This window comes from Lathyrus oleraceus, chromosome 4 (assembly GCF_024323335.1).
Source record: "Lathyrus oleraceus cultivar Zhongwan6 chromosome 4, CAAS_Psat_ZW6_1.0, whole genome shotgun sequence".
NCBI lineage: Eukaryota > Viridiplantae > Streptophyta > Magnoliopsida > Fabales > Fabaceae > Lathyrus > Lathyrus oleraceus.
Genome location: NC_066582.1, coordinates 39,199,740 through 39,210,390, shown reverse-complemented (window position 1 = coordinate 39,210,390; position 10,651 = coordinate 39,199,740). Strand labels below are relative to the sequence as shown.

The following is a 10,651-nucleotide window of genomic DNA, read 5'->3' as shown; positions in this document are numbered from 1 at the left end:
CGTTGGGGCGAAGCAAGCCGCATGTTATGTGGCGTTGGAGAAAAGGAAAATCTTACCTGAGAAGAGGTTTTTGATCAACGCACAAGGCGATTATCGGACATTTGCAGGGTTGATAAATAGCAAGAAATGGGACAAGTTGATCTCTCCACCCGAAAGCTATGATATTGATATAGTGCGCGAGTTCTATGCAAACGCGCTGCCAAACGACGACGAGCCTTTCACTTGGACTACAAGAGTGTCAGGACGTCAGGTCGCTTTTGATAGGGATGCTATTAACCGAGTGCTTGGTGAACCGCTCCATCTGGGAGTTAATGAGAGGGATGCATACCATAGAGATCTGAGGCTCCACAGGAACACTGATGTTATTTTTGCGGCCCTGTTGTTTGAGGGAAAGTCGGTTGAGGTGAACCCATCTGGGGTTCCTGTGAGGTACCATCGGGAGGATATGATTCCCTTGGCTCAGCTGATCTTGATGCTGGTTCTGACTAACATTAAGCCCAAGTCACACACGTCGACCGTGCCGATCCCAGTGGCACACTTGGTCCACTGTATTCTAACTAATGTACAGATCGATGTGGCGCGAATCATTGCGATTGAGATGAAGTTTGTGGTTGAGAGCAGGCTGAATTTGAGTCTCTAGTGTATTTCCTTAAGGATTTTCATGACTCATTTTCTTTAGCATAACCCTTTGTAATTTGTACCTTTGATATTTCTGTGCATTATATAGCTTTTGTTTTGTCATTTATTTTGATTTTATTAACCTGTTGTATTAGCGTGTGGTTTTTAACATTTCTTGAGTTCACCGAGATGCAGTTATGCATTTGAATTGCACTCCGCATTGAGTTCATCGAGATGCGGTTGTGCCTTTGAACTGCACTCCACGTCACAGAGGATCATTATCCAATCAAGGGTAGGATCTTTGTCCATTCCCCCTAGGTATGACTATGATTGAGGTGGACGACTCCGGGCTCCACAACCTAACGCCCTTGGATTGTCAAGATCCGAATGAGGGTGCTCCAGCGATGCGTCGATGCATGTAATGTGTTTTAAGTTGTATCAGATACGCAATAATATGTTTAGTTTGTATCGGATACGCAGGAATGTGAGGAATGTATTTTGAATCACCTTCTATTATATCATAGATGTATTATATTTACTCTCTTTCACCAAACCATCATCACCAAACTGAATTCTTTTTCTATGTGAGTAAACCTCGTCCATATACATGAATATATCAAGTTTCATCTTTTTACAATCAAACTTTGAGTTATCTGAATATGTTTTCTCTGCTCGCATAGCTTCATAATAAATACAATTTAATCATATATATTGTTGACCAACTGTAAATAAAGTTTTTTGTCTCTGGATTTGTGTTTTAATATTTTGATGATTCGACTGAATGATGTTTGGATCTCATTATGTTAATTGAATCATTTTGTCATTGATTCTTAACTCTACACAGTTTCCCTTTAGTATTTCCAAATTGTCTAACCTGATCGGTCCAAACATAAACAATATTCGCCTCCACCTTATCTAGATTTGTGCTTTCAACATATTTCAAGAAAATTGATATGTCACGCACACCCTTATGAATAATATCACAGGTTCGACATATAACTCCTCAGTAGAAGAATTTATTATACCATTCTAGGCATCCATTATGCTTTTCAATATCACACTAGGTTTGACCATTTTCCTATCTTCACCCTAATTCTCTGGTCCCAGCCGTAGGCTTAAACCTACCACTCACATTTTTTGTTATACGATACCTACATAGTAAAACATATGATGTAGGAAACATTTTTGCAACCGAATTCATCAGTGTGGCATCGCGATTAGTGACAATCACATGTGCCATGTTTTCTTGGTCTTTCAACATAGTTTGACACACATCTAAAGTTCATGTAACATTTTCCTCTTTTTCACTATTCAGAAATGAAAACCCAACTGAAAAATTCATATATGTAGAAGTAATACCAACAATTTCCAAAAGTGATAGTGTGTATTTATTGATCTTATATGTTGAATCAATTATCAACACGGTGGGAAATATGTTGAACAACTTGATGGAACCTGAATGAGTTCAAATATATTTTGAACAGTTATTGCATTTATGATCTAGGACCTCTTTTTGCATTGTTGTTTCGGGTGCAAACATTGTACACTTGCCTAATATTTACGACACCTTCGGGTATTTTTCTTTTCCAAGTTGAGAGTATGTTTTTGGATGGATCATGTTCAATGTCATGTCATAGACAAGTTTCTTCTTTTTAGAATTCGGATGACATACAATGGGGTGATCGGCTAACTTGTAACATAAAGCATGATTATGTATACAACACACTGCATTAAATGTCCATGTATTATTCGTCTTGTGGTACCTACGAAGCTTAAAAGGACACGCATATTTCCTCGTTATGATTTCATCGCGTTTTAACTTCTGAATAGGTTATTTATACTTGTCACTTCTTTCGCGCCTCATCATTATAAATATGTGTTCTATCAGAACCAAAATTCGACCTCACGATTACAATGTTGAACCCTTATTTGGAAATTACCCGATTTAACATTCATAAATACAGTTGCCTCAAGAACAACATTAAAGTGCACCATAATTACAACCAATCATAACATAAGACAATTCAAAGTTAACATCAAAATAGTCTGAATTTTAATTTCTGCACGCAATGTAACAAAATTCAAATTTCAAAATCCGAACACTAACGTACATCAGCAAGCTAAATCAAAATTCAAATTTCAAAATCCGAACACTAAAGTACATATTTCAGCAAGCTAAACCAGGTGCTCTCAGGCAATGATCAATGAAATACATGTTTATTATCATAAACTCCATCTTCTTTTACTCTTTTTTATGACAAATTACAGTAGAATATTCTTTTGAAGTAAAATAATTGAATGAAAATGGAAGGAGATTTTTGTAGGATTTTTCAAATGTTGTTATGATCATAACAAACATGAAGAGTGGTATACATGAAAAGGGATAGCCAAATTCGTTTTTCCGTTAAATTTTCAGATATTGTAATCTGAAGGTGTCCGAAGATTAACTTCCAAACATGTTTTTAGAACAAACGGTGAACAACACTCATGAATATATTAGTAGAATGACCATCTCTACAGCCGATGAGATTGTAAATTTTCTATAATAAACCCAGGCCAAGTTGGGATCTCCGAAGTTAGATATTTTTCACACACAAAAAAGTAATAGTACATTCTATAGAGGAAGACAGAAATTAGATATTTTCAACTTACTATTTTAATGTTTTAATGGGTCATGCAAGATTGAACAGAGTGTTAGGTGAGTGTTGATGCAAGACTTCATTATAGTAGCATTTAATGTGATGTATTGACTTATAATTAATGGTGTAGCAAGACTTTAATGCCAAAAAAATTGACTATCAAAGTATCCATGCAAGACTTTATCATAGTAGCCTTTTTCGGAAATAATCTAACGAGTATCAAATACAGATGCATACAAAACTTAATGTATCACAATATGTATAAGCACTATCAATTGACAGCTCCAGTTTTCAAAGAGTCAAAACTGTCATCCATTTTGAATCAACTTCAAGGGTTATAAATTTCTGTGAAAAATCACTGAAATTGTTTATTTTCCAATATGCGGCCAAGTTTATAACTAATATACTATATATGAAAATAAAAAATAAAATATAAAAAGATTGTGTGATACTATATCCAACCAAGTGGTTGTTAAAAGGTTATACATCAAAGGAGGGGTCAATTCCTACTTCAGCCATTCATGCTAAAGATAGAGAGAGGATAACACCACTCACTCCCACCACAACTCAAGCACCACATAACAACAATCTATGAACTTTCTCTATAAGCCATAATAAACCCATCTCAACACATTCTCTTGGTACTTGGTAACTAACTGTGAGACAAAACACAAATGTCTTAGAATATAGCAGTAAAAGTATAGGGTAAAACAAAACCTCCTTTTAATTTTAACAAACATGAAACATACCTTATAGTAATAACATGAATGTAGTATTATCCGAAATTTGCTTCACTTATAAGGGGCAAATACAATTGAAGAATTGTGTCCCCCAAATCCAAATGAATTAGATAAGGCAGCTTTGATTTTCAGTCTCTCTTTTGTTGGGCCAACAAGCACTTTAGTATCCTGTTTTTATGTAATTTAAACAGACAGATTTAAGGGTGCAGACACGCGCATATATGATATGTTGACACAACAAAATTTCAATGTTGGAGACGGTCACATACCACGTCTTTATCTGGGTTTTCTAGGTTGATATTAGGATGAACCCACCCGGTCCTGATTGCCTATATGTCAAGGAAAATCAAAGCTCAGAAACATTTCATTGTAAACTTTGTCCTGTTATTTACATTTCACTGGTAATTGATTTGTGAAATTTCACCTGTACTGTTGCTACAGCTTCTACCCCACCAGATGCACCTAGTAGATGACCGATCATAGATTTCGTAGAGTTCACTTTAAGCTGTATAAACATAACATCTTGGTAAGCGCAACAATATATGCAATGATATTAATAAAAACAATTAAGAAGAGAACTGATGTAATGGATGATGACATGAAACGGAACATTTACCTCGGGGTTTTGACCGAAACAATGAATCAGAGCTTGGTACTCCTTAAGATCGCCGGCTGGTGTTGATGTGGCATGAGCATTTATGTAATTCACATCCTCTTTTGAAACTCCAGACTGAAGTAATGCCCTTTCAATGCAAAGTATTACACCAGCCCCTGTTTTTGATTGGATAAAATAAAGAAATACAAGCTCAAGCTTAAGGAGTATCTAGAATGCAAGTATCAATTCTCATAAAGCACATAATTAAAAAGCAATTACAATATTGATGAGATCTTTATTAGTCCATCACCATTAGTCAAAATGACCAGCCCAAAGCGAGAGGTTGTGTGTTGAACCCACATCGACTAGAGATATGGCTTAGGTATCAGAGTCCACCATAAATTTGTTATAGGGCAGAGACCTTTCAATATTCAAGAATTGAAAGTGTGGCATGACGTAGTTAGTTTCTTTCCATATTCCAAAGTTTTTAAGATGACAGGATGTCATGAAGTAATGGACGTCAAAATCTAAGTAACAAAACTAAATGCAGCAACCCCACTCTCTCAATAAAAGTGACTAAGAAAGCATACATAGTACATTCACTTATTTTCTTTCAAACATGCCAACCAGAATATAGACATATTGGTCAGTGCAATAGTAATTGCTGACCAAATGATAGAGGATGGCCATTTCTAAATCAGTTATTATGAGCTTTGATCATGCAAATTCACAGGCTAATTGATCAAAAATAACTTGCAAAAGGGAAAAGCTGCAAGGAAGTGCTTATTGCATCCATGACAACAAGAATTTTCAAGATAAATTCATTTTGATCACACCCTCATTTTATTTCACTGTTTGTTCTTATGATCCAAAAGAGTATGGCATTCTTAGACCCAGAGGGCTCACAAATATGTCTACAATAGTCGTTGGTATGGTTACAAATGATTTATGTTTTGAAATCCAATCAATAGAAAGGACCTTTAAGGAGTAAAAAATTTTACCATCAGGATGTGGTTCAGTCACGTGATACGCATCGCAGGTGAAACTTCCACCTAAAAACTCTGCATATATCTCTGCACCTCTTTTCTGCAGGTAAAAAATTGGATGTCACTAGAAAGTACTTCATACAAAAAGTGGTAGACTCGTGATATAAGGATCATATAAGTTTTAAAAAAAGAGTAGGATAAATAGAGTTCCGTGGTGGAGACAACTGTAAAGAACAACCTAACACAAGGTACAAAACATGTAACAAGGGTTTGAATACTACTGGAACAAACTGAAGAGTGAGATGAAACACGAGGTTAGGGTGTGTTTTATCCTCAAATAGTCAAATCATTAGATCTTAGATGTACCTTAGCATGCTCCAATTCTTCTAAAACCAAAACACCAGCACCTTCACCCATGACAAACCCATCACGGTTCTGTAATATCAACAACCACAAGCTGTTGGTTAGTAACACAAGTGCAGGGCAAAATGAAGGAAATGATGAATATATAAACCAAAACTACAAGAACTGCAATGTTTTAGTCTTTGGGACTTGGCAATTCATATAACCATTAATTTGTCAAAATAGCTCAAGTTTAACAAGCATAAAAATTGATGCTATGTGTCAGCTTAAGGAATAGCAGTTTCTTTTTGTTATACTAGATTGGATGCCTTCGCAGTTTCTTTTTGTTATATTTGCTTATAAATTTCAGGTGGTGTCAATGTATCCTAAATGCATACAAATGATAAGCAACTTTTGGTATTTCTGAATCATAATTTTAATTTATAAAATGATAACAGAAGCCAGAATCTATTTCTACTAGCTCGGGATAAATGCCACAGAGATTACTATAAAACTCAAGGCACACTCATCAAACTATGGTACAGGGATAAAAGAGCAACAGGATTTGAATAAGTATTACAGTATCCCAAGGGCGTGACGCTTTAGAAGGATCAGTATTCTGTTGCGAGAGTGCCCTGCATGCCACAAAGCCTCCCAAACCTGTACCAAATATTATTGGATTAATATCAGAGTTAAGGAAAGATATGTCACACAAGTATTTCCATTTGATCCAAAAACAAAATCCACACCAGGCAAAAAAAAAATGGAAAAATAAAAAATACCTATTGGTATAATAGCAGAGTCTGAGCCACCACAAAGCATCACATCCTGCAGAAAATTTCATATTTAAAAAAACATTAATATTTTTTTATAAAAAGGATATGTCATTAAACCACGCTAAAAGTCACACAGAAGAATGAAGATAAAGAGAAGATTGGGAAAATATGAGAAATTCTATTTATTTCCTAAGAGCAGATATAAAAAAGTAAATTACTTACTGCTTCACCTCTGATGATATGGTTTGCTGCATTCAATATACAATGGTTACTTGTTGCACAAGCTGTAGAGATAGAATAATTAGGGCCCATCCATCCCTGCAATCCATATAAGAAATCATTTATTGAACATGGTCCGACAAAAACAAAATTGAAGCTTATGACAAGATCAATAATAAGTCCTGAAATCTGCTTAAACAAACCAGATCCATTGCAAGCATGGCAGAACCCATATTTGTTGTTGCAAAAGGAATACAGAAAGGATTCATCTTCCTATATGATATTCGTAATGCTTCAATGGAATCGCTAATAACCTGTTCAATTTACAACACGAACAACAAAAAAGTCACAAATCAATCCACACGACCAACATGTGTTGCAACTATCGAATGTGGAAAGCTTTTTGAAGTGTTGAATCGCAACATGTTTGAGAGTAAAGGAAGGTCACCTTCATGCCACCTAATGCTGAGCCAATTAAAACTCCACATTTGGTTTTCTCTAACTCATCCATTACATCTCCAGTAATTCCAGCATTAATCAATGCTTTTTTTCCAGCTGCTAGCAGATAGAGCATAAATTTATCCATTCTCTTTGAAAACTTTGGTGCTACCCAGCCGTCGGTTGAAAAAGACTTAATTTCGCCAGCAATCCTCTGAAGATAGAAAATATTGAGAACAAAAATCTGCAGCAGGCATCAACTGGAAAATACAAATTGAATTAAATATAACTTACAGTTGGAAATTCTGCACAATCAAAATTCTCAATCTCACTTATACCACTAACACCATTGAGTAGATTATTGTAGAAGACATCTGGATCATGACCAAGTGGTGTAACCACACCCAAGCCTGTCACAACTACTCGTCTTTGCTTTGTAGGAAGTTTTTTCTTTGTTGTGACCTCTTGGGCAGGTTCCAAAGCTACTGCCATTGTTTTACCTTGAAATTTGACGATTCCAAGGCATAGGTCAGCACACAACAATTATAAGATGAAATAATGAAATATGATTAACGGAAAATAAAAAATATTCTTAAACCTTGTCGCTTCTTCATCAACATAATCATGGAGTTCAAAAACATAAAAACTCAGGAAAAACTAACTAATCGAGAAAGGTATACCATAGGTTTTGCGGGAAAGTACATTCTTATTTTTAACATTCGTCTTGATATGAAAACTTTTCATATGAAAGCAGATTTGGCTCATTTGAAGTGACCTGAGGGTAAAGCAAGTAATCTCCACAGTTGATTTTCTCATCAGCGATAGATGTTACGTATTGTCACGTACACGTGCATGACAAATCAAGGATGCGTTGAAATATACTTTCTCATCAAAAGTTGATATTCTTATTACTTACTTTACCCTCTAAAGTGAAGAGTCGATACTACTCACTTTACTCTCTAAACTAAATTATGTTCTTTAGAGCTACATCATTCAGAAGCTGTTAACGACCGGGTCTCGGACTAAGCCGAATGAATGTGCTATATAAAGGGAGTTGGTAACAATAGCTGATATGGCTAGTTTATCAAAGGAGAATAACGAGAATAGTCTCATCTTCAAGGAGCTTTGCTTTGAGATTACAGAGAATCTCTTCCGATAGTTGAAAAGAAAAAGGAGACAAACCACTTATGATGCAGCTTTACATAAATTCATCGGTAATAACGATGAATCCCACCGCACGAGTTATAACATACATCAAAATTCTACAAACATAAGAATGAAAAGAATCCTCCCCTACAAAAACAGAGACAGAATTCGCCATGCCCATATACACGTCAACATTTTAATTCTATACTTCAACTGAACCATTAATTGAGAAGAAGAAAACCCACAAAATAGCTTTCTATCTATCTTGTTTAAACCAACTTCATGTGCATGTGATGAAGAAACAATCTAGACAAAATCACAAGAATACCACCTAAAAGTGACAATTAGAATAACAACAACAACAACAACAACAACAACTACATGTAGAGTCTAAAATTGTTGTATACGATATGTACGAGGTATGAAAAATTATGGAGAGTTAAATGGCACATGGGTACACCTTACCAACCAACCATTCTATTTATCTTTCACGCAATGAAAAAAATTGAATCAAACAAACAACCCCACATAAAGCAAAACGAAGCCAAGGCAAAGATCCAAATGAAAATGATTAGCTTTTAATAAACAGCAACACTATTCTAATTAAACTAAATTAAAATAAAACCCAGATTTGACGATTAGTGAAAAACGATAGAAGATTAAGTTGAGAAATTACCGGAACGAATAGGCCGTCGTTTGTGAGTAATGGATCGAAAAAGAGTGTTAGTGTTGTTGAGATGAAAAGACGAAAAAGAGGTTCTGATACGGTCAGGCTCGCTGCACGTGACTGACATGCAAGAAGCAGGTTCAAGCCACGTGCAGAGGTAAGAAGAAGTGGTGGCGGCGGCGGCGGCGGCGGTGGCGGCCATTGAAAACGAGGGAGAAGGAAAGATCGAAGAGTGGTGTAATGAAGGAGTGAAAGAAGATGAAGTTGGTGGGTTTATGATGAAATTGAAGAGAGAAGAAGAATGATGCAAGGGATCTCTGTGATTCTTCTTCTCTCTTATTTTTATATTAGTGTCAAAAATTCATTCATTCACTCACTCACTGACTCTCACACAAACTGTTTCCAAGACTAAGAGGCTCAAATGTTAGTGCTCTGCCATGCTGCCCTCTCTATAACAAAGATAGTTGTTGTACTGTTGGCTGTATAAAATTTAACGTTTTTAAAATGGCCTTATTTTCATGTATTTATCTCTTAATTCCAATGTTTAGTTTTGCGTTATACTAGTATGGTTTTTTGTTTTATTGGTTAAAAATAGGTTGGTATTAAAATAACAGGGAGATAGTAATTCTATATTTTTTTTTAGTTTTAAATTGGGGGAAGCATGAAGTTTTAACTAATTAGTCATAACGATACTTTTGTCTTTTTATCGGAGTCGAAAGGATCATTAATCTAATATGATTATTGAATCGGATAAATTAATGGAAATCGGTCAAATTCGATAAAACTAACGAATCGGTAATTTAGAAAATCAACATTTAAAGTTGTTTTTTATCGAACAAAACGACATCATTTTGATAATTTAAAAAAATAAATAAATAAATAAATATATATATATATATATATATATATATATATATATATATATATAATTTGAAAATACAATAATTTTATTTATATAAAAAATTTAGGTTTAATATCATTTTTTTACACTTATCTGTAATTTGATGTTCTATTTGATCTCGTAACCTTAAAAAATATTGTTTTGGTCCTTTAACTCTGAAAACTAAATGATCATTAATCTTTTTCATTAATTATATTAGTCAAAGTCAATCAATAAAACTATGTAGCATTGGCTTAGACCAACTTTATGATCGATTTAGCAACACAAAAATCGATCACTAAAATATTTTTTCTGAGTTTTGATAAATATTTTCATATTCTTCATTTTGAGATAATGTATCGAACTCTAGTATGGTCGAAGGGTGGCTTCTTGGTTTGACAATCCGACATGATCATTAGCATGTCGTCGAAGTCTGTTCACATGTTGTAGTCGAAGTATGCTAGGATTGTTAGCATGTCGAATTGGACATGTTTGTTATGCTCAATTGTTTAAGTTAGCTTGTGTAATGGGCATGTGTGTAAAAGTATATTAGTTTAGTGTATTAATTTTCTAATAAATAGCATATTGGTCTCTCACCATTGTAT

The 10,651-nt window shown here is 34.8% G+C and overlaps 1 protein-coding gene across 1 annotated transcript; it reads right to left on the bottom strand.

The window, feature by feature from the left end:
- Positions 1 to 3,545: 3,545 nt before the first annotated feature.
- Positions 3,546 to 9,652, bottom strand: LOC127138706 (3-oxoacyl-[acyl-carrier-protein] synthase II, chloroplastic). Its single transcript, XM_051065204.1, has 14 exons — positions 9,176 to 9,652; positions 7,648 to 7,853; positions 7,364 to 7,567; positions 7,119 to 7,229; positions 6,919 to 7,014; positions 6,703 to 6,748; positions 6,501 to 6,580; positions 5,945 to 6,013; positions 5,594 to 5,678; positions 4,614 to 4,768; positions 4,422 to 4,502; positions 4,267 to 4,326; positions 4,007 to 4,165; positions 3,546 to 3,913 (listed from the first exon to the last, which is right to left on the bottom strand). Exons 1-13 carry the CDS (start codon positions 9,366 to 9,368, stop codon positions 4,049 to 4,051), a joined length of 1,503 nt encoding a protein of 500 aa, XP_050921161.1. The 5' UTR covers positions 9,369 to 9,652; the 3' UTR covers positions 3,546 to 3,913; positions 4,007 to 4,048.
- Positions 9,653 to 10,651: the final 999 nt, after the last annotated feature.

Excerpts from the sequence above, each read along its gene's own strand:
- LOC127138706 (XM_051065204.1), bottom strand. The coding sequence starts at position 9,368 with ATGGCCGCCACCGCCGCCGCCGCCGCCGCCACCACTTCTTCTTACCTC. Across the intron at positions 7,854-9,175 it reads ACGACGGCCTATTCGTTCCG|GTAAAACAATGGCAGTAGCT; the intron begins GTAATTTCTCAA and ends TCAAATTTCAAG. Across the intron at positions 5,679-5,944 it reads AAGAATTGGAGCATGCTAAG|AAAAGAGGTGCAGAGATATA; the intron begins GTACATCTAAGA and ends TTTTACCTGCAG.